At 32.8% G+C, this 24,011-nt stretch overlaps 3 protein-coding genes across 7 annotated transcripts; 1 reads left to right on the top strand and 2 right to left on the bottom strand.

Annotated features, from left to right (window-relative positions):
- The first annotated feature begins 5,638 nt into the window (after nt 1-5,638).
- On the top strand, nt 5,639-9,564 carry LOC112292492 (persulfide dioxygenase ETHE1 homolog, mitochondrial). Of its 4 annotated transcripts, XM_024541035.3 has the most exons (11): nt 5,639-5,755; nt 5,956-6,020; nt 6,752-6,994; nt 7,173-7,301; nt 7,560-7,667; nt 7,857-7,991; nt 8,217-8,258; nt 8,374-8,433; nt 8,714-8,767; nt 8,973-8,997; nt 9,138-9,564. In XM_024541035.3, the coding sequence occupies exons 3-11, from the start codon at nt 6,779-6,781 to the stop codon at nt 9,215-9,217; spliced, it is 849 nt and encodes a 282-aa protein (XP_024396803.1). In that variant the 5' UTR covers nt 5,639-5,755; nt 5,956-6,020; nt 6,752-6,778; the 3' UTR covers nt 9,218-9,564. The 4 variants fall into 4 exon arrangements, with proteins under 4 accessions (XP_024396803.1, XP_024396804.1, XP_090112464.1 ...); XM_024541036.3 differs by lacking the exon at nt 5,956-6,020 and having other exon boundaries at nt 5,693-5,755; XM_090256338.1 differs by lacking the exon at nt 5,639-5,755 and having other exon boundaries at nt 5,888-6,020.
- A 161-nt stretch (nt 9,565-9,725) lies between these two features.
- On the bottom strand, nt 9,726-10,415 carry LOC112292109 (uncharacterized). The gene is made up of 2 exons (XM_090256105.1): nt 10,242-10,415; nt 9,726-10,076 (listed from the first exon to the last, which is right to left on the bottom strand). Exons 1-2 carry the CDS (start codon nt 10,413-10,415, stop codon nt 9,855-9,857), a joined length of 396 nt encoding a protein of 131 aa, XP_090112231.1. The 3' UTR covers nt 9,726-9,854.
- Nucleotides 10,416-11,324: 909 nt separating this feature from the next.
- Nucleotides 11,325-12,753, bottom strand: LOC112292108 (uncharacterized). 2 transcript variants are annotated; one of them, XM_073539245.1, is made up of 3 exons: nt 12,561-12,753; nt 11,916-12,097; nt 11,601-11,735 (listed from the first exon to the last, which is right to left on the bottom strand). In XM_073539245.1, exons 1-2 carry the CDS (start codon nt 12,751-12,753, stop codon nt 11,964-11,966), a joined length of 327 nt encoding a protein of 108 aa, XP_073395346.1. In that variant the 3' UTR covers nt 11,601-11,735; nt 11,916-11,963. The 2 variants fall into 2 exon arrangements, with proteins under 2 accessions (XP_073395345.1, XP_073395346.1); XM_073539244.1 differs by lacking the exon at nt 12,561-12,753 and having other exon boundaries at nt 11,325-11,735; nt 11,916-12,056.
- Nucleotides 12,754-24,011: the final 11,258 nt, after the last annotated feature.

Here is a 24,011-nt window from a genome sequence, read left to right as displayed (position 1 = left end):
AAGTTGAAACTAAAGTGGTTGATTTTATTTTTTAATATGGAAATATTCTTTTTGTTTACATATTCAAATGTACATTTCAAACGCACTCTTACCTATTTTGTAAAAACATTCCAAAAATGTATTATTTTATTTCATTTTATTGTAAAATTTCAGATTTCAGAAAATGCAAAGATATAATCAAATGATTGAATATTATTCAAGAAAATTACAAAACTTTTTAGTTGTGAATTTTTCTTTATCAATGTATAATATTAAAAAAATAAAAAATAAAATATAAGAAAAAATAAATAATTTTGAGTTTGATACCACAAAACATTAGATTTCATTGGAGAAATAAAAATAAAAATAATTTTAAAATTTTAAAAACATAAAATAAAACACAATAGAATAAAAATTCCATAGCTTTGATGATCTAGAAGACTCAAAATGCTTTTACAAAAACATTGGTGTCAAGGCTGATTAGTATAAAGTATGAAGTAAAAAAATTGTAGAATGACGGAGAAGTTTTACTAGGATTTTATTTTTTCTTCTATTAGTTTGTGTAGCAAGTCAGTCAAAGTTATGACAGTAGTCTTTAAGTTTTGTGAGTATTGTTTTTACAAATAAGATTAAAAACCATCTTTACTCTCAGAAAAAAACAATAGACTTCTTTTAAAAATTACAGCAAGATAGGAGTATTTATTAGTCATTGCAAAAAGAACAAGTCCATTCAAAAGAAATATGGTGTAATTCATGGTTTGTGTGTATACAAATATATATATTATCCATAAATAAAATATCAACCCAAATTAATTTAAGTTTAAAATGACTATAATAATAATAAATGCAAAAAACAGTTGTAAACATGACCAATAGAATTTTAAAAAAGCAATAATTATCATATCAAATATGAAACATAAGTGGAAAATTAACAGGTTGAAAATTTAAATGTCAACCTACAACAAAAACCGAATGATTTAATATTACAACTTTCTACGGTTTTATATGTTATATAATTAACAGTACATATATATATATATATTTATATATTATTTGTTTAACATTCAAAATGGTGGTACTATCCAATAAAAAGATATGATTAAATATGTTAAAAGATATGCTAAATCAAGATTAAAAACATATTATAAATTTTAAAAAATGAAAGCTTTGTATTGCAAAGGTAGTAGTGATTGTATTTTAGCTTGTAGATGTACTTTCTTCAATTTATTTCTTGTCATACATATCATAAAACTATTTATTTATTTTCTATTTCTTATTTCTTCTAATTCGTAATATTTGAAAGACTTTTGAAACATGCTAAAAAATATAACATTTAGAACACTTTCATTAAATACTGAGTACATGATTATGTAATGTACTTTTGAGTAGATGAACAATTTTTTATTTGGATCAAATACAATTTATTGCAAAACCAATTATTATGTGTTGATCCAATTTTTTCTTTTTCTTTTTCTTTTCTTAACATTTAAAACGTACTATCAAAACTTATTTTTATTTTGAAAAAATTATAAATATCCACAATTGCACATTGATTAGATGGTTGTAAAACAACAACAATATAAAACTATGTATTCACTATATATATATATATATATATATATTTATTGGTTAAATTTAAAATGTACAAAACATCATCAAATTTATTTATTTATTTAACATGTAAACTAAGTATTAAAAATATTTATGAGAAGATATACGTTTAAAGAATAAAGATTTATTCACACACATTTTTTAATTGACCAATTATACATTAATAATAATCATAAATTATTCATAGGTAATTTGAGGATTTGTGTTTCTAAAGATATGTTAATTATTAAAAATTAATTTTCAAAGCATCACCTTTCATTTGATGTTTTTTTACAAACTTTTAATCAAAATTTTAATCATCGATTTTTTCCAATTGTATTTTATATCTAACAAAAAAATATTTATCAACATCTAGTTGTTTTGAATTTCGAGCATCATTTAGTATCAAATAACATGTTGATTAAATAAAGTTTCGTCTTTTAAAAAGTGTATTTCTTTATGAAATTTTAAAAAGAAAAATTAATATTTTTTTTATTACATTAAATCACTCAGCTTTATTACACAAACAAAAAAGGAAAGCACACATCAATCAAAACGACCTTTAAAAATGAGAACGAATTGAAGATTTTATTATTATTATTATATTTTTCTTCTTTCCTGTTTTGTTGCGCTGATGCTGAAACTCTGCATTTCTTCTTCACATTTCTTATGGGCTTCAGACTAAACAGCATGCAGCTCCCCTTGCAAACCCTAAATCCCAAACCCTAACTGGGAAAGAGTAGATTGTCATTGCGCAACATGCATTTCACGAAGATGGCCACAGAATCCAATGCCGCAAGCGCAGTCAGTCTCTGAGCTTGGTCACCTCGGATCCGTCGTCCGAAATCAATCACAATCGTGGGTTGAGATACAATTCTGCGCAACAAAGACCTCAGGCAAATGCTAACCCCATTTCTCTCTGCATCTGTGCAAGCGCGTCGCCATTGCAGAAGATCCTTCGCCAGGGCAGACAATCAATGCCACCAGAAGCCAACTGTATAGTATGTCCTCCATCGATCGCACCCCAAACCCACGACTCCTGTGTCACGATGCGATTCGGACACCATCCTTTCCAGCGACATAGGAGGAAAAGATCCAAGACGGACAAGAATGTTGCACGTTGCTCGATCCAAGTCGCAACTGTTTCAAGGAAGTGGGTACAAGCCGTCAGCGATGCAACGACAGATAGCGATTGCTGATGAGGGTTTGCTTGAATTCCACATCGAGCGCTTGCCCATACGATTGTCCTTCAACAGCGCAGATATCCACGGATGTGCCTTCGTCGGCTACCATAACGCACAAGATTCTACCAAGGCTACTGGATCCTTCAGCAAACCTGATTGCGCCTGGGCAACATGGATCTCGTCCTCGGCGACGGGATCTCTAGCTTCACAACACTCCGAATCATCTGCGGTGACGCAATTGCAGCTGGTGGCGGTGCAGTCGGCGTTGGCGATGCGGCAATTGGCATTTACATGGCATCGACCGGCGTCCGTGTTGTCACAACTGGAAGCTACAGAGTTGTTATTTATCTATGTGTTGAGGGAATTGTGAAAATGACCCAAGTATTTACTAAATCAATCCACCCATCTTGACCATCATCAAAAAAACTCTCCATTGTCAGATCCGTAATGATTGAAAACCAATGAAAAAATGGTTGGATCCTCAACCAGTGGTGATGATGGGTGGGTCAATTTAGTAAATTCTTGGGTCAATTTCACAATTCTCTTTATTTATTATGTTTCATCATTGTCTAGATTCTTGCTATGTATGTTGATGTTGCTGGAAATTGTAAGCAAAAGTATATCTAATATTATATTATTGGGTGCAAAGACAAATCTTGGCATTACAAACAAATAAACAAAAAAAGAAAAAAATTAAATTCTATAATTTTGTGACTAAGTTTATTGCATAGTTTGTGGAAGTCATTGTTAGGATAGAGAAGGAAGTTGTTTTTTTTAATATTATTTTTTTCAAAGAGATTAGATGATATCTTCATTTTTTACTATCACACAACACATTACAACTTATAAAATATACAATTGTTTTTTTTTTTTTTTTTTTTTTTTTTTTAGACTCGAAAAATTTGTTGCATTATTTTAATATAAAATGAAAGAAATTCTAACAAAGTTTAAAAAGTTATTTGGTATAATTTTTTAAAATTAAATATATCTTCTATAAAACTTGTAATTTCTATAATGTGTTATAATACTAAAAGATTGAAGTAGGGAAATAAACTATTTAAGAAAATTGTTTCTATGTTATAAGCATTTAAGAACAAAGTTTCTATCTTAAACAATTGGATCAATAAAGAAGTAGTAATATGCCTGGGTAAAAAAATCTAACTATTGCCTTAAAAAACAATAATGTACAAGTTTGTCTTTTAAAAATTACTCAACTCAAAAGCAACAACAAAGGCAAATATAAAATTACATAATTTATTATTTTTAATTATTTGACTTCGATATAAAACAATTTACTTAGATATAAAACAATTTACTTTTAATTTGTACACACTAAATAAAGTTCAATTGAGACAAAAAAGATGTAGCAATACTTTTACATAGTTTGTCACATCTACAATATAAGTTTAAAAATTTAGTTCTTTTCATAACCTCATTGTTATTGCCACAAAAATAAAGCAAAATAATTGACATGTTTTATAGTAGTTTTAGTAAAAATTTATAGTTATAAGTTTATAACTATATGTATTAACTAATAGTAATTTAATTCTATCTTCACATAATGTATTCTTCAGCATTTAGAATTATTCTTCTACAAACTTTGGTAGTCTCTTTATGGTCTTTATTATCTCTTTGGTGTAATAGAATTGAAAATAAGACTATTTAGTGTAATAGAACATCTTTAAAGAAGTTTAAAAAGAAAAGAAAAGAAAAGAAAAGAAACCCCTCACAAGTTATTTTAACTTTTTCATTTGTTCACATTTCTTGTGATTTCCCACCTCTAAAATTCCTCCTGCCCTCTTTTTTTACAAGATTAGGTAGTATATATATATATATATATAGAGAGAGAGAGAGAGATACAATGACTTTCAGAATTCCAAACCAAATATAATGTAAAACAACAAAGAACCTTTGATTTGATCAATTATAACTTAAGTGAAGTCATAAAATTCCTCCCAAACACTTGTTAATCAAACTTGCAAAAGCAGATTTACAATCCAAAGCCCATTTTCTGCCATTGGTAACTTAAAAAGTTGTCAAATTCTATCCTCTGCTTTTATTTTATTTACTTCAAATAAAGTTTAAAAAAAAAAAAAAAAAACCTGTGGTATGAGACACTTGTTAAAAAAGTGTCAATATTGGTTTTTCTCGTATGGAACATAGGACATTATAGATTGTGCTCTTCTAGTAATAATACAAGAGCTGTTTATCAACTGATTACCACTTCTACATAAGCTTTGATTTTCAAAAGAAATCTATACTGTACAGTTTTAAGACTTCTCTTAAGGTGCAAAGAGCATAGATTTAGTAATTTTAAAAATAAATAATACAAACGCAAGAAAGGTCCTGTTGTGGACATGCCATGAGTGGACATTAGAATGCTCTCTACACTTCAAAGAAACCATCTATTATGAAAACACTTTCTTAAGAACTAAAATACAAAAAACAGAAGCAAATAACGACCGGCTTTCATGTATGAATCATACCTTTTGTACCCTCTAGATTCAAGGGAAAGATGTGGTTTTCCGAACTTCAACCTGATCCTTTCACGCAATTGTGGGTTTGTTCTCATTGGACAAAGAAGGATGTGCTGCAATAGAAAAAAATGAGAAACCTTAAACCCCCTGAGAAACATGAGACACAGTTTTCAATTTATTGAATAGCAGTTGTACACACACTACCCTATGCTCAACAAAAGTTTACAACAGCCAGTTCCACGCTGGCATCACCCAGAGCACCCATATTTTCGAAAGTCAAATCGAAGCCTCATTCGAAATTCGCGATGCCGTCCAAACAGCTGGGAGCCAATACCAAGAACGACTCCTAAGATCGCGGGTGCGGTAACCCCGGTAACCGTGGAAACACCCTTACCAGGATGATACCCTATGTTGGATTGAGGTGATACCTACTCGAGTGCGTGGCATTCCTGTTGCTCTGTTTTAGCACCATAAGCCTTCTCGCTTTCCTTGTCAGCACCTATCAGCAGCACATTCTATGCAGAGGTGAGCTACTTGCGCATGCTCATCGCTCTGTGGTTTTTCCAAGCGTGCGAAAAGTGTCTTTTAAGCTCTTTTTGCTGTGCTGGTGTTCGTTTAGAGAAATGTTGGGGTTACTTGGGAAGTGTGATGAGATGTGAAGCACATCGCTTGACTGCTTCTTCCCCTGAGTTTGGCGTTGTTGCTGTGCTGTGGCGTTTTTGTAGATTGATTTCTGTGGCCAATTGGAGCGGTTTTGGCGAAGTTTGTGGGAGGTTTTTCTTGTGTAATTGTAAGTTGGCCCCTGATTGATGATGAGAGGGGTTTTGGCATTGTGGTTGGTTGTACGGGTTTCCTTTCTGGTTTTTGTTCGCCTTAGTTTTTGCGCGTTACGACAGTTCGGTTAGCAATTTTTTTGTGTTCTCTCTTCTGGCCCACACATGTTACTTGATCTTACAATTGTATTCTTTTGTTCTCAATTTCGATCTTCTCCTCTTGCTCGTGGCCGGGCAAAGCTTCATCGTGATGCATACTGTAGAGATCGTTTACCGGAATTCTCTAAAAATGCACCCATTCCAGCATCCGATCCAATGTTGGCGGATTCTCGTAGGAACTCCAGGTTCTGTCATCCTGGATAGAGTTCTATTATCGAGAGAGATCCATGATGTTCGTCCGGTGGATCACAGGGCGTTTTACTTGTGGATGCTGTGTATAACACTTGCTAAGCATAGATGTTTTACGAATATGGGCTTGAAGGTGGTCTTTTCGTTCAATAGGCAGTAGTAGGGCAGAGAGGGATCAATTTGTTTTCGTCAAGTTTACCCTTCCTGCCAGATTTCTGTATTCTCTTGCAGAAGAATTTTAGAGAATATGTGGCCTCTTCTGCATCTTTACTGTGTGTGACTTGCGATGCTCATGTGAAACACTTGGACAATATTGTTATGGTGCCTGGCTCTCATTTTGGTCCCAGGATAGGATGTAGCGCACCAATAGTCTAATCTGGCTTTTCTGATGTGCGATCAGTGGCGACCGACCAAGGCAAGGTTTTACATGCAAGTGTGTGGAGTGTCACGACTCTTTAATGCCGTGTTCTTGAAAGCACACTGTTCATCCTCATCCGGAGCATTTGGACTTCGAAATCCTGAAATTATGACAGGATCCACGAAAGCCCAGCCCTCCTTGCTCTTTCGGCAACTATTTGAGAAAGAGTCATCAACTTACACTTACTTGCTGGCAGATACTGCGCATTCGGATCGACCTGCCGTGGCAAGTTTGATTACTCCTCAAATTGTTTCATTCACGAACATGACATTCCACGCTTTTCTTTTGTTTAGTTCTTTATCTTTTTGTGCCAACTTTCAATATTCAATTTTTTTAAGCATCAAGTAGTGTCCAAACATGTGAGGCTCTACTAATATTTGACATTTAGAACTTGCGGGTGCAGCTTGTGGATCCTGTGGACAAGACCGCAGAGAGGGATGTCGCTCTTGTGGAGCAGTTGGGGCTGAAATTGTTGTATGTCATGAACACCCATGTACACGCAGATCATGTCACCGGCACTGGTCTTCTCAAAGTACGCTATTGTGTCGAAAATGACTTCACAAATTCTTGCGTCGAATTTCTTCATTTGAAACTATTGTAAACAGAACAAATCGTGCTGGGTTGTGTAACCATGCTGCCAGGTTAAGGGTTTCTTGGCTCAGTTTCTCAACCCTGACATGCAGTAACTTATGAGAACAACTTCCACGCTGTGATGACGTTTGTTTTGTTTTTATTTTTTTATTTAATCTTTTTAATGTAAAAAATTACGACTTCGTGTAAATCGACGCAGAAAAAGATACCAGGAGTTAAATCAGCTATTTCAAGAGCAAGTGGTGCCAAAGCTGACATTCACCTGGATGCTGGCGACAAAATCTGCTTCGGCAACCTGTATCTCGAGGTACTATTGCTGAATCCCTCCCAACCGTAGGAAATTGAATAAATAACCGCTGAAACTTCAAGAGCCTTTTGTACGAAGTATGAACGTTGTTTCAGGTTCCTAGCCTTTAAAATGGCGTTGTGTCTGTCAAGTATGTCAAGATTCTTATGGTTGAGCTCTGACACGTAACCTTTCCGGCGTGTGACGCAGGTGAGGTCAACTCCCGGACATACCGAAGGCTGCGTAACGTATGTCACTGGAGAAGGCCTCGAGCAACCGTATCCACGAATGGCATTTACTGGAGATGCTCTCCTTATTCGTGGTTGCGGTCGCACAGACTTTCAGGTTGCCTCTATCAGAATTTGACCTTGTGAACTTTGGATCTGAAATACATTGTCAGCTTTACGATTTCCGAGTTTCAGTCAACCTTCAAGTTCAGCATGTACAATATTCCTTTGGAGTAGTGAATGATGCACTGGTGACCTATTATAGATATGGAATTTTGATTTCATGGAGTAGCATGGCAATATGCCTTCTCTACGAGTGCTCACAGGTCATTCACTGTGTTAGAGAGGAGACGCAAGCCGGCTATATAAGTCGGTGCACTCGCAGGTGCTTTCTATCGAATTTTTTTAATCTTCATGCAACTTCGTGATGTTTTCATGCCAGCTGAATGTGGTGCATGTGATTCAAGAAGACGCTTAATTTCACCTATTTGTGGTGACAGATTTTTACTTTACCAAAAGAGACACTCATCTACCCTGCCCATGATTACAAAGGACACATGGTAAGCTTTTTCCTCCAGATAGTCCACAATGGTGAAATAGTAGTGCTTAAACATGTGCAAAATATTGGCTCAATTTAATATGTCCTTAATTTCAACACACAACCGCTAAATTTTCGCGTTGATAATCTTCTGATGAACAATGGTTTCAAGAAAGGGATGTGCCCTTGTTTTTTGTATCCCCTAAATATTTTTATGTACAGCAGATATTGACTGTGTAAAGATGCCACAGAAATTTTTGGATAATATTTGGTTATTTTCTAATATAAGACATTCCCAACAGGTCTCGACAGTTGGAGAGGAACTCAAGTTCAATACTCGACTCACAAAAGATGAGGTGAGTGCAGAAATGTTGGTGTTTGATCAAGGCCAGTTGAGCTTACTATCAGATTTTTCTGTAAATAGATCTAGAAGTATCGATCTAAGAGCATCTTCATAGATCTATATCTCTGAAATTGCCATAAGAGAGCTGATGGATGCTCATGAGCTTGGTACAAATTATCCTGCATCAAAACTGAGTGTCGTGTTGAATTTTTTTGCAGGAGGAATTCAAACTCATAATGCAAAGTAAGTTCTTAATCATGACACATACATGGGATTCTACCTTTAGCTGTCTTCTTTGTGTTTCTTTTTATTGGTTGAAATGCACCAACTCCCTCTCTAGCATCTATCTCCCGAAATTGATTTTCAGTTATGTGTTGACGCAGATTTAGGGTTGCCTTACCCGAAGTTGATGGACGTGGCAGTTCCTTCTAACATGCTGTGTGGTTTCCAAGATCCTGTGTAAACATATAGGGGGTGAATTGTGGTCTGCATGGCATATCATGTTGTTCATATCATGATTGCAGGTTTGGATAACTAAAATCACACCTGCAGTTGCCCTATACCAATGTGATCTTATGCCCACATTGTTGGCTAATGGCCATATCACTTGCTTTCGCTTCAAAAATCATCGTAGTAAGCTACTTTTTTCTTTTCAAATAGAACAATTAGCAGTACTCCTTGATAGATAGATACGAATAATAGCGATTGCAACCTCCAGCTATTGTAGTTATTTTATTTTAACTGCCTTGGATAACCTTGTAAGTTCGGTAATCTCTTCCTGAACGAAAAGCTGAATGATCTCTCTCTAAAGTTGTAACAAGGACTCCTGCAAAAGCTTCAATTCTCACCTTCCGAGTTTTATATACAATGCAGCCAACGACAAGTTCGCACCTTGACCATCATTATCTTCCTAGAATTCTTTTCCATCGAATATGTACAAACCATCTCCACATCCAAAATCTCGACGACCCTACAACGTTCCAGGAGCCCAGCCATCGCAATGCTGTAACGTCCCAACGAATCTGACATCAAGTCGAGAAAACCCATTCGAATGAGGCATTTAGGCTCTTTTATCGTTAACAAAACCAGTAGCATGAAATCTACACTACAAGACGGTGCGCCAGATGCCACAAATGGCAGGTTAAACCGCTCAAACTGATCAAGTTAAGCGCTGACGAGTAGCCATGCAAGGTCTTCAACCGATTGTTGATCCAGATGAGCTTCTTCTTGGAATCCTCCAACTGCTTCGCTTCCATAGACGACAATGTGATGTCCGTAGCTCGTCCGTCTTCTTTGTCCGCTTGCAGCTGCTCTAACATCATCTGCATAAATTGTCGTCCAACACGTCAAACTCAAACACTGAAGCACAGATATCAGTACACAAAAAGAGGGTTGAACTAAATTGTGAGCGTTATGCGTACATTTGTAGCGCGAGGCTCAAGAACATAGGCGATGGAAGCGTGGAGGGCAGAGTTGATCAACTCCTAAAGCTCAATTTTGCCAGCCCAGAACCAGGGTTGCATGACGGAATGGAGATAAAACAGTACGATCTGTCCCACTGCCACGATTCTGAGATATACTGGGAACATTTGGCTCTGTACGTAACCGAATTGTTGTCGAGGCAGGTGCTTCGACAAGATCATCCCTGACACGAACGTCATCTAAAAGGAGGAGCCGTAGACCATGGAGAAGGTGAAGAGATGAAGGGTACGAGTAAAGGAGAGAAGAATCCCTGTAGATTTCCTAAAGAAGACATCCTTCCAGATCTTTTTCAAGAATTTGCTTTTGTCGCTAAACCTAGTGGAATTAGAAAGCTCTTGTTGAGCCTTGTCCGAGTAATCTCCTACTGTAGACCGCAGGGATTCAGACCCCTGCTCCTGGACTTTCTCACCACCTTCTTTGCCGTGGACCTTGGTAATGCCCAATCGTTCACTCACTGTGTGCGCTGCGTCATTGGCAGAGTTTAATTCGCCGTTGAAGACATTCTCATGCCCAGACTGGCGACCTTTCCCTTGCCATGCATACTTCACATCTCCAATCACAACCTCAGAAAGAGAGGAGGTCGGGACGTTCTCTGGGGATAAAGTCCCAGCGCTACGCCACCACATGCATTCTGCCACTGCAGCGAGGTCATTACAAGCTTTAAATTTCGAAATCTCGTCAATATCTTCCGCTGTGTCGCGTTCACTGTGGTAATAAACAGCGGGTCTTCATCTCATTGCCGAGAAGTAATTTCTGGGGCTCCAGTCTTGAGGTCGGTCATAGCTGTATTCACCTGCTCTATCTCTAACAAAGTCGTAACATTCTCCCCCTCTGTCCTTGCCGATCCGGTACGCATTTCGCGTCATGTCCCTGAATTCGTCGTAGTAATTCTCGCCAATCTCTTCCAAATCTTCAGCGGCGTGATTGACCGTTTGCTTGACAGATCCTGCAATGTTGCTGGTGATTTCTGTTCGTCCATTGTATCCATACCCTATACCTTGGCGTAGATTTGGTAGGAAGGATCCAGCGTCATGTGCCCGCGCTCGGATGCAATCCGCAGTCATGCACACTGCATCTTTCATTTTGTCCTAGATGCCACGGCCAGCCTCCCTTACCTCTTGAGCGGCATGCTCTGCAGTGATTTTCACCTTCTCGGCTGCATCAGTTGCGGTGTTCGTTGTCTTGTCCACTCCAGAGAGAACGCTGCCAAACACAGCATCCCGAGTTTTGTGCACGCCTTGAACGCCTTTATACACCTTGTCCTTGGCATACTCCGCAACGCCGGAGGTTCTCTCTTTCGCTGCCTGACCGACATCATACACTTCGTGCACGGCGCCTACAACAATCTCACGCAGTTTTTCCTTTACATATCCAGTTGCATCGTGGATTGTGTCTCCCGCTACCCCAACTTTCTCGCATGTTTTATCCTTGGCTGATTCAAGAGCTTCGGCTGCTCTGTCGTGGATTTCCTCAGCAACTTCCTTTTCACTCATCTCAGTCTGCATCACAAGAAAATACAACCATTGTGACTTTCAAGACGACATACTACCAAAACTTGATTGTGTTTAAGTAGACCCAACTGTTTTGATTATGATACAAGCTGGTTCTGAGCAGATAGTACAGGCTCGAGCTTGAAAGTGCTCGGAAACAGTTCCCAAAAGATTTTGAGAGATGCTCACTTCCCGCAGTGCAGACTCCGCTTTGTCTCTAGCAGCGGCGACAACATCTTAAGTTGAATCTTTCACAGATACTGCTTTGTTGTGCACAGCACGTGCACCAACTTCTTCCATTTCCTGCGCAGTTCCAACTACGTTCATGGCAGCTTCGGCCGTTTGTGATGCTTTGTCACCCGCGTACTTCCCTGCATAATGACATTAAGTAAAAACTCTCTCTTCACATTATTTTCCAAAGCAAAAACACATTTAATAACTCACAATGCAGAAACTGAAACTTGGGAATGCAGCTGTATGGTGAATGTCGACATAGTAACGCCTTCCAACCTCGGCGTAGATTAAGATGAGAGAATTTAAAGTCCATTCCTCTTAGAATTGCATCAAGACAAGCGACATGTCATCCTCTCGATTAGATATAGTTCATAAATTCCCATCGCTTCCGTATCTCCTTCAATCTTGATGTACGTCAATTAAAACGCGATCCAATAATTTTTGGAAGCAGCTTGCAATATTTCTTGAAGTAAACGAGGAATTTATATTGTTCAAACGGGGGGACCGATGAATACGCATTCACGTAGTTCTAACCACGACACGTTGGTATTACATTTCCCTGTTTCGAGAGTGAGCAATGTGCAAGATTGTAAAGAGAACCTGATAAGGAAGCAGTGTTGCACTTGGGAGGGTAGTTTCTCCAGAATGGCATCAGCAGGGGAACTTGGCCTTTCCGCCACCGCGCCTTTGATCTGTGCTTCCGCCTCTTGTATGGCCTTTTTCGCAAGCGCGGCTTTCTCTTGGCAATAGCAAGGTGATCCTCCGACTTAGGCTTCTTCCGAAACCACCCCATTCATTTTTCCACTGGTTTTGTCAACGCCTTCCCTCTATTCTCCAATGGATCCTTACCCGCCCCTGCCTTCTCCTCCACCTTCAACACCGTCACAGTTGCAGCGACTTTCATTGTTCCCAATGGGCTCTCGTCATATTGTGATGACTTCACAAGCATGATCTCCGGCGACATCAACATCACTGACCCTACCGCAGTCAGCAGCATCGCCATTGCTGCAACGTTCATCGTGGCACTTGCACCTCCTCTCCTTCGATTCAATCTCCAAGATCCAACTTCCATGTCTGGAGCTTTCAGAACCTCTGTACCTGATTGCAAACTCGCATCGCAACACCAATTCTTGGCATTTCAAACCACAAAACACCTTCTAAGACAACAGTCCCAACCATGTTTCGCTTCATTCGCATGAGGTCCTTGCTTTCCATGTCACGAGAGTACATTTTACTTCTTGGTCTCTTCATCTTCCTAACAAGTTGCTCATGAGGAACGTTGCATCCATGATCTTTCGCCCACGCTTTATCAAGCCAAATCTATTACTGCCAATGAAATCACCTCAAGCACCAAGTTTGTGGAATTCAGACGTTTTCATTGTTACACCAGCAAGAGGTACGTGCTGCTCTTCAAACATTCCCACCAGCATTCACGAAATATTTCAGTCGAAGACCAGCACCATGAACACACTTCAGCAGAATCAATCGAGCACCCACAATTTATCCACAAAACACAGCAGCTTCCATCTAAACCTTGCAAAGCAAGTACCCAAATTTAGCATGAGAGAGATTACAAAGTTGACATGAAGCCGGACCGCACCCGGAAACTACAAGGCCAAGAATGCTAATCCATCCTTTGTAGGCAATTAACTGCTGATCACCAGCCTAATCCTGCACAGGAAGATCTCCCTTCACATGAATTTGCGCGGGAGGAGAGGCGCGCGGGATTTCCAGTGACCCAAGGGTAAATGGAGCGCTGAACCGCGCGAAGCAGACTGCGCAGTTTGTTTTGCTCGCCAAAGCTTCATAAGGCTCGTTGTATCCTAAACTGGGATGCCATCTGAATTGTGGTCCTCCCGCCAAATCTACCGGGCAGTTTCATATGGCGACGCTTGGCCGTAAACTTCTGACGTGGACGAACGGAGTTCAGTTTTATGGATGGTAATTATAATTTCCTCATTGGGCCTGGTACTGTATTAAGCAATTCTACGTCATTCATTGGTAACAGGCTTGTGGAGATATGGCTAATGATCATTTCTTACTAGTTTATCAATTTTTATTATGATGTCTTGACTTATTGTAATTGGGTCATATATTGATTATACACGATAATAGATAAGAGGTAAATGTACACCAATTTCTGTTATCTCACAGCTGAATAAAGGAAAACTTTTAAAGGTATTTTCCTGGTGTTGAGTTTGTTATCTAATTAACATTTTTCAAAGTGTTGTGCATAGAATTTCATCTTAATTTCTCAGTAGGTACAATATACACTATTTTATTATATGTTTTGATGTTTATTTTAAAATTATTATTTTTTCATTTTTTTTATCTGTAATATTTTCCCGAGCCTTCTCCTTGGGTCTTCAATTAATACATTTATATAAGAACATATAAATACATGGGTTATTTCTTGAACTATTTAGAATTTCTTTTTTTAGTATTACTTTTGATTAATTGATTGCCATGTAATCATGGCAATTCAAAATTAGTTTTGATGGCTAGATGCCAAAGTAGATATGTTGAATATGATTTTGTTATTGTCCTTATAGTTTTCATGCTTGAAATGTATGTGTAATTCATAAAGTTTCATAACTTTGAAGGTAAGAAGTATTTTTAATTATTAGAATTTAAATTTTTATATTTCCATGTTTCGTTTTGATAATTTTATTATTAAAACTATACATATATTGAAATATTTTCTAAAGAACATAATAAAAAATTACATATAAGTATACATATCAAGAATAATTACAAGATCGAAAAACATAATAATGCTAACAATTGTTTTAAGACTTTTATCAATAAGGTTGAAATGCACATTGTTGTTCTTATTTACATTGCATAACTTATATATCTTCATTAAATAAATAAAAAATGTTATAGAAGTCCATAAAACATTTTATAGAAGCTATTTAAAATAATAATAGAAGCTTTCTATAGATTATGAAGATTAATAAAATTTTAGAATTTAATGTTATCTTATATATATATATATATATATACACATACTTACACAATAAATCTTGTAAATATATAAATAATAATATAAATTATTAAAAAATAATAAAAACTTTAAAAACATCATGAATATTTACAAAATTTTATTATAAATTGATATTAAATTCTAGTAAAATCACTATACATTTTAGCAATAAATTTTACAAAGAATCATTAGACATTTTTTTTTCCTAAAAAATATTTAGAATATTTAATATTATTGATTGGAAATTATCCTTCCATCAAAAAAATCTTTGTATTTCTTCTCAGTATTATAAAATAATTTGCTATAAAATTATCTATAGTAATTTAGAGATTTTTACAATTATTAGAAAGGCTTGAAAAATAACCTTAAACTTAGTAATTAGTTTAAGTTATTAAGCCTTTATATACTAGCTTCAAACTTTGAAAAATCAACCAAAAGATTGTAAGAGAATAATAAGAAGTAGAATATATTTTTTTCTTATATACTATAAATAGTATTATCTTTTGGAATTTGAATAAGACTCTCTATAATACATAGTTTATTAAAATTTAAGAAGCCATATCAAAAGTTACTAAAAATTCTCATAAATTATATATTTTTTATATTTACCAAAATTAGTCAAAATTTTGAAGAGTTTATTTATATTTATGAACATTCACATTGAGAATTACAACTAAAAAATATTTTGGTTTAATTGATGACATGTCTTAATTTGTACTATTTCTAATGGCCAAAGTTTTATAAGATAAGTTTTCTTCACTAAACAAAAGAGCAATATTAAGCTTTTAAATCACAACTTTTAAAAGTGGGGTTGTACATGTAAAGAATCCTTTAATGATAGAACATTTACACTATTAATTACATTACATACACACACACACACACACACACACACACACACATATATATATATATATATATATATATATATATATAATTTGTAAAATTACTAAAAATTAAGCTTAAACTCACATATACCATTATAAATATTTAATAATTGATAAAGTACAATAATAATATTTTATTTAATTTTAATTTTTTGTATATTTTTATTTTTAAATTTTATATAAAGAAATGTTAAATTGATCCATCTATTATAAAAATCATTAAAAAATAAATCATCACCAGATTATTCTAATATGCATATAAATTAGAAATTAAAAAATAAATTGTCAAGGCACACTTTGTCATTACAACCATTATTAGAAGATCAATTTGAACAATCAAAGACACTTGTACTTAGATGCTTTACCAAACTTGAGACCAACTTTGCAATCATGTGTAAAATAAGTAGATTTCTTCTTGCAAAAGATAGAAGACTATCTATTACTCCAAATTCTATTTGATTGTTTTTTTAATAATTAATTTTGACATAAAAAGTGATTAGGAAAAAATATTGTACAAAATATATTTGTGCATTTTATACCACTAATTACACTAATGATTGATAATCAATAAATAGAATCACTCCTTCACTCTTGTGATTATGTTCTTTGGTATATTGTGCATTGCAAGCATATATTTTTTTTGCAGACTGTAGTGGACTTGTAAGTAAGGCAAGAGGCTAATATGTGCTACCACAAAGCCTAGTTGCCACTAGTTCTTTTCTTTATTGCACCCAAGATTAGTTGCTTTTCACATCAATTCATTTTGATAGATACACTAGTTTAGATACATCTATTATGAGCTAAATTAAATTTAAGTTTGGATTGAACTGTGTATGATCAATCATTAATTTGTGACACAACTAGTAGACAAAGATGAATCAAACAACTTGCTTGCTATATCTAGTATCCACATAGAACATCACAAAAAAATCCATAATTTTGCAATCTCCAATCTCTATCAACTACATCTATTGGCTCATAAATTCCAACAATTCCAATATAGATCACAAATCAAAATTAGTAAGACAATATTAACTCCATAAATTATAAAAATGTACACACTGCCAAACTCAATCCAAAAACTAAATTCCACATTTAAGTCTTATGTCCACAAAATCAAATATGGGAAGTAGAAAGAGAGAAATGATGCCAACAAGCTCAAATCCAATAATAAAAAATAAAATCATAAGCTTCAATAAAAGCTCTATAAGAAAGAAAAAAGAAAAAAGAAAAAAGAAAAAAAACACAATTTCACCAATAAAACTTGATGTAGGCATGTTATGAAAGACAAAAGCTTCCAAACTAGCATTGATCTTAGTTACACATAGCAAAAATTCAACAATATAAATCAAAACTATATCCAAAATTATATATGAATTTAAATACTTTTAAAGCATCAAAGCAAACATTGATATCTATGACTTAACCAAAGTAGTTTTAGTTTGATGTCTATGACCAAGCCAAAGTAATTTGGATTGATATCTACTACTCAATCAAAGTAATTTCTCTATATGTTAAGGACAAGAATTTAATGAAGGAAAATAAATAAGTAAGATTTTTCTCAAAAAAAGATGATAAAATAATAAATAAATACATAAATATATATATATATATATATATATATATATATTAGAAAGAAACTATGATAGCTATTGCCAAAAGATAAGAAAATTAAAGATCCTTCAAACTGAGGAGAATGAAAAAGACTTCATTCTTGCCTCTATAAATACTGTCTACGTAAGGGCTAAGTAGCAAAGTTCTATAAGACCTCTAATACATGTTCAATTTGCAAGATACATGTATTAACTTGCAAGGCAAGTTTCTTATATATATACTACATCATTAGCTTATACCACAAGCTATTGATACATGCAACATGTGGCTAATTTTTTGGCCAAGTTTTTAATCTATCAATCACCTATAAATATGTATAAAGATGAAACCACATCTATGAAGCAGTTTAAGAAGCTCTTCTAGAAGATATTATGAAATTAATTTATTTTTATCTACTTCTTTCTATTCATATTATTTAAGTAATTATTAAAGTAAATATGTATGTCCGTGATACCATAATGTCTAAAATCCAATGAAAGTGATTTCACTTTGATATCCACAACTTAATTGTTCTTTATATTGTCTAGGAAGTAATTAAAGTGATTTTACCTTTGTATCTATGATTCAGCTGATATCTATAATATCTATAATATAATTGAAGTGATTTCACCTTAATGTCTATGACTCAAACAACATCCACTATATTTACAATTTAGTCAATTTATCTTGATTTTAAGGTTTGAAGTTCAATTGAAAGAAAAGATAGAATAAAGATGCAAGGAATGAAGAATCGTTGTTGTATTACGTGTTATCTTGCTAAGGAATACAGTGAGCATCTAGCTATGGAAGGTGAAGTTATGTTTCACAAGTATCCAAGAAATCCTAATAGGTTTCATCCATATGAGAAGAATATAATCCAAATTTCAATTCAAAAGTGCTAAAAAACACTCTTCTTAGTAGCCTCAATCATACATAAATCCCAATTACCTTCTTACTTTCATATTTAAGCAATTTAGATTTTTTTTGTAAGTCTTAACTCTAATTAGTGAGCTTTGACAAGTTGTAACCTCTAATCTAACCATCCACTTGATGTGAAATTTTGCATGTACTTGGCAATGTAAGTCTAATATATGCTTAAGAAATTTCAGCCCAATCCAACTTGCAAATTGTGAGAAAACCTCCAAAAACTATATTGATGTTACTTGGCTGCCAACTTGAAAGGTAATGCAAAAGTTCCAATAGTGATTTTTCCTTCTCCAACTATTAATTTCAACTCAAAATTGGTATATAGCTTGATCTTCAAGTCCTCTAACACCATGCAAAATTTTACCCTGATTCAACTAGTAGATCTTTAGATATCATAGAAATCCTACCTAACCTCAAACTACCAACTTCCAATATGTTCTTGTATCAAAACCCAGATATCTCTTAATTTTACGATTGGATTGTTACAAAATTTCATATACATTTAGAAAACCTAATTAACCAAGCATTATCAAAATTTAAATCATAGATGTGACATCAATTTTATAAACTAGCTGAGAGTACTAGCCTTAATTTCATTGCATAAATCTCAAGTTGCTGATACAAACCCTAACTTTCAACAACAATTGCTTAGTTCCAACAAATCCTACTAAAATTAGCCTTATATTTCTAAAACAAGCTCTCACCTAGTTCTCGAATCCTAATCTTTGATCTTCAAATAAAAACCTATTTTGTCCTAGGCAGCCGTTTTAATGGCTAGAGGTTTGATTTCAACCATGTCTCACAAATGGTCGACATTCGGATATCAATTTAATCTATCCTAAGGGATTTTTAGCCCAATCCTACCCTCAACTTAACCCTAGTATCAATCATACTAATTATTTACCTCTTTTAATCTGATTTTATCAATTTATGGTCTTTCTAAAGTAGTAAAAGAGTCTCTATAGTCTAGAAGGTAAAAGTACTAATCAACCTTCAACCTACTAACTATTAAGATAAGAAAATAACCTAAGAGGCTTTTTATAAAAGCCATGTTTAGATACCTTGAATTATTATTGAACCAAAATAATTAGATATTAATCAAAAATTTAATTTTGATTATAGTTTCACTATATAGTCATATTATATCATAACACCTTAATTTTTCTCTAGTTTTTCTGACCTTCTTTATTCTAAATTATAATTTGAAGTATAAGAAAGAGTAAGGAAAATGTTTCAAATATCTTTGAGTGTACATAAGATAATTGATGCAAGGAGTAAAATTTCAAGATCCTCCACAAGATTTTTGTTGCTGATTTTGTTATTTGTCATGCCATAATGCGTATTTATTCAAAAGCATGCCTTTATAGAATCCTAAGTTCACTTCTCCTCCATACTCACAATCTTTATAATCTTTAATGGTTAAGTAGTGGTATAATCTTGGCCTTGCATAGTACTGGGAGTCTTGAAGTATGGATGATACACAACTCAATGCTTGCACAACCAATAAGTTTAAGAATGTAGTTCAATAAGGTACTTAAATTAAGAGGGTTGTGACAACTCAAAAAGTATGTGTGCACCTCTTTTGTAAGAAATAATAAAGCATTAAGTTCTATGTAGGTGTATGAGGTAATAATAAATAATGTTCTACCAATAAGAAGACTTGTCAATTTTAGTCAAGTAAATGACATTGTAAGTATGTATAGCCATGCAAGTAGAACTAAGCATGGACTTATGGTACATGGTCCATATGGCTCTACAAGTAGAAATAATCCTTTATCATTTAAAAAATTCACTTGCAAAGGTTAGATTTGTGAATTTAAAAGGCTTTATGTTGATCAGTTTTAGGTGCTTTTTATTTTTTGTTGTCTTCTATTTTTAATAAAATCTTAAATTAATATTGATTTAAAAATAATACATCTAAATTATATATTAAGATCAAAGTAGTATTCTAGTAGAAATTTTTTTTATGTCAAGTTCATCTAAAGATGTGACATGCCATTAAGGTTGTGTTTATTATGATTTTAGATCTATTAGAGGATTTTTATATATTTTTTTGTTGAAATATATCTTTTTTGTTTTATACTTATGTAAGTATTTCATTTTTTAGAAATTTGATTGGTGGACACTACGATTTGCTTGTAAATTGAGGAATATGAAGCTAATTCTATTAAAGCATATAAACCTTCTATTAAAGCATTGACACTTCTTGTAAGCTTTCATGCTCTCATATTTTTTTAAATATTTTTTGAAATATATTTTTACTTGTTCATTTATTCAAGGTCAAGTCTAATAAGTCACATATATGATAAAATCTGTTATAGACATCAAATAAAGAGATCTTGAAAATATTTTTAGAATATTGTATTAGATTTTGAAAATATTTAGAATATTTTTAGAAGATTTTAAAAATATCCTAATAAAAGATTTTAGAATATTATTTAAATATTATAATAAAATGTTTTTAAAAAATCTAAAATATTTTAGAAGATTTTAAAAGATTATTAGAATATTCTAAAAAATTCTAAAAAATTTAGGAAAGATTAAAGAAATTATCCAAGAAGCTTCTTAGAGCTGCTTCATTTTCAAAGAATATGAAAACTTTTCAAGAAGCTTCTTAAGATTGCTTCATCTTCAAGCAACATAAAAACTTGTTGAGAAGCTGTCTAATATCTAGTATATGTTGGAGTGGAGGCTGAGGGATTCTTCAGTCTCAATAACATATTTTTTGGAATTTCAGTTTACCTCTCATAGTCTGGGTCTTCTATTTATCTAGTTTAATTAAGTTCTTGTTAGCTTTTTTGTTGAAAATCTTTTGTTCAAATTCTTATTTGGTCTTTTATATAGTGTATCTATGACAAAATCTTTATAGTATAATGAACATGATAATTAATTAAAAATATTACCTTTTAATACTATTATAGATAGAAGTAGATATAAAGCTTTTGAAAATAAAGGAATTCACAATTTACTTAGAGCTTATGATTACTACTTCAAGATTATATTAAAAACTAGTTAAAAAAAAGGCAAAAAATAGCTTATGTAATTGATAACATATTACATTGCCAAATATCACAAAATATGTCTATCAAGTATTAAGTTGATTTTTTTTGCATACTATAAGAAAGCCTTGATAGATTTTATATACAAAAAAGTATATATATTTGTGGCATTAGATACAATGATTCAAAGTATAGATGTGGAAGGTGTTCCAAATATGATTATTTATGATGATTTTGTCTATATCAAGATATTTTTGTCAATCGTCATAGATATTGAGTAACATAGTATTAAAATGAGAGAGTCATGGTAGCTTATACAAGCACAATAAGATTAATTTATATGCATATAAGTACAAATCAAATTATGTTAACTTCTTAGAGTAACACTCTAATTTCAATTAATATTCAAACTACTTGATTAGTAGATCATTACAAATTCAAAATGTACTTAATTGAAGTTACAATATCTTTATTATAAACTTAAGTGAATTGAGAATAAACTTAATTCAATTAATAATAAACTTAAATCAATTGCTTATATAATAGTAAAAGATTGTAAAATATGAATATTATGAAAAGAATAAGTATGGATATTATATCCAATATTTTTACAATTTTTATAATAGTAGATATTTATACTTATTCTTTTGACATTTTTAAATTATAAAAATAAAAAAATTGTTTAAAATAAGGATTTGAGCTATTTGTTGCTCTATGTAAAGGCCTTTTAGATGACTCACTATTAGATTTTTCAAAACCATGGTTATTATTGCCAATTCCAAGAGCCTTTTACATACCTTTTCTATTGGTGGAGTATAATAAGCTTCTATGTTCAACGAACTTCTTTAAAAATAAAGTCTACTTTAATGAAAGTAATAAATTTTCTTGGAGTAAACTAAGCTATGAAAAGTGAAAAATTCACCAAGTAATATTAAGTATGAAAATTACCAACCATCAAGACTTTACTATAGTCCAACACTATCATAAATACACTATACATGAGATCAAATAAGAAGTTGAATGAAAGAGTTTCAACAAGAAAACTAACAAGAACTTGATTAAATTTTATAAGTACAAGATTAATACTAAAAGAAGTAAATTAAAGATCCAAGAAATATGCTATCAAGACTAAAGATATCTTCAGCTTCAGCTCCAATGTATACAAGATATTAAGAAGCTTCTTAAGAAGTTTTCATGTTACTTGAACATAAAACAGCTTTAAGAAGGTCCTTGAAAAGTTTCTATATTGTTTGAAGATGAAGCAACTTTAAGAAGCTCTTCAAGAAGTTTCCATATTACTTCAAGATGAAGCAATCATATGAAGCTTTTCAAGCAACTTCTTTAATCTTCTTAAGTTTTTAAAATTTTTTTCAAGTCTTTTAAGAATATTTTAAAAATCTTTAAAAATCTTATAGAGTTTAATAACATATTTAAAGAATATTCTTAAAATCTTTTATTTGATATCTATAACATCACGTTTTCTTTTAACTCCAAGTTCTACGAGGAGCATTGATTTCATATCTGTTTTTTTTTTGTTATATTTAATATCTTAGTAGTAGCTACTTAGGTAAGTCATCCTAAAATAGTTTTAGGTTTTTAAAGATAGCTTTGATGAAAATATTATATCTTTTGAGATACATTAATTAGATTTTTTGTTAATTTCCATATATATTCATTGATATTGTAGTCAAGCCAATAAATAAAATACTCCATTTAGCTTCTTTGTTGAGAATCAAGGATCTTTTCTACCTCATGTTCTACATGATTATCTATTTTAATGCAAGGCAATGATGGTTGTATTCTTTTAGAAATAGCTGATTTTAAATAGGCTTCTAAAAAAGAAACATAAAAGAATAGATGTACCTTCGTAGATGTATGTAGTTCCAACTAATAAATCACTAGATTGATTTGCTTTTTAATGCAAAATGGTTATAGTCTTCAATAGTCCAACTTATCACAAGGATGATTAGTTTTTATATTTTGTTAAAAAAACCATATTTTATCTTCAATTTTAAAAGCATGGATTTTTTTCTAAATTTTTCTAAAAATGCTTTGTAAAAATCTTAAGTTGCTTGTAAATAGATCTTTCAAATTTTCTGCAGCTGTAATATTATTTTTCAAGATCTTTAATTATTAGATTGTCATCTTTTGATGTACCTAATAAATGAAGCTTTGGATAATAATTATAATTAAAATAAAATGGTATTTGTTGAGTCAAAGCATGAAAAAAATTATTATAAGCAAACTTTGCTAAAGATAAATATGAAGTCCAATCATCTTATTGATAATTGATGATACACATCTCAAATACTATTCCAAAATTACATGAGATAAAATATACTATCTTTATAAGTGAATCTTACAACAACATAAATAACATCAAATATAGCTGATGGTGATAATTCAATAATGAAATCTATTGATGTTGAAGACCATGGTTATTTTGAGATTGGTAGTAGTTATAGAAGTCCATAAGGATGATGTCAAGAATTTTTAGATCTTGAACAAATGTCATAGGAGAGAATAAAATCCTTCATGATCTTCCACATTTGAAACGACTATAAATCTTAAAAAATAATGTCCAATATTTTGTTAAATCCAAAATTTCTTGGAATTGAAAAATCATGACAAAATTCAAGAATATGAAATCACATTATTC

Source organism: Physcomitrium patens, chromosome 15 (assembly GCF_059467195.1).
Source record: "Physcomitrium patens ecotype Gransden chromosome 15, ASM5946719v1, whole genome shotgun sequence".
NCBI lineage: Eukaryota > Viridiplantae > Streptophyta > Bryopsida > Funariales > Funariaceae > Physcomitrium > Physcomitrium patens.
Note: the sequence above shows the minus strand (reverse complement) of the source record. Positions and strands in the feature narration are given on the sequence as shown.

Bases quoted from the DNA above. Each gene is read 5' to 3' on its own strand.
- LOC112292109 (XM_090256105.1), bottom strand. From the start codon at position 10,415: ATGACGTTCGTGTCAGGGATGATCTTGTCGAAGCACCTGCCTCGACAA. The intron at 10,077-10,241 runs TAGGAGTTGATC...CAATTTATGCAG, and splicing joins GGGCTGGCAAAATTGAGCTT to ATGATGTTAGAGCAGCTGCA.
- LOC112292492 (XM_024541035.3), top strand. From the start codon at position 6,779: ATGCAAGTGTGTGGAGTGTCACGACTCTTTAATGCCGTGTTCTTGAAA. The intron at 6,995-7,172 runs GCAAGTTTGATT...TTGCGGGTGCAG, and splicing joins ATTCGGATCGACCTGCCGTG to CTTGTGGATCCTGTGGACAA. The intron at 7,302-7,559 runs GTACGCTATTGT...AAATCGACGCAG, and splicing joins CCGGCACTGGTCTTCTCAAA to AAAAAGATACCAGGAGTTAA.
- LOC112292108 (XM_073539244.1), bottom strand. From the start codon at position 11,729: ATGAGTGAAAAGGAAGTTGCTGAGGAAATCCACGACAGAGCAGCCGAA.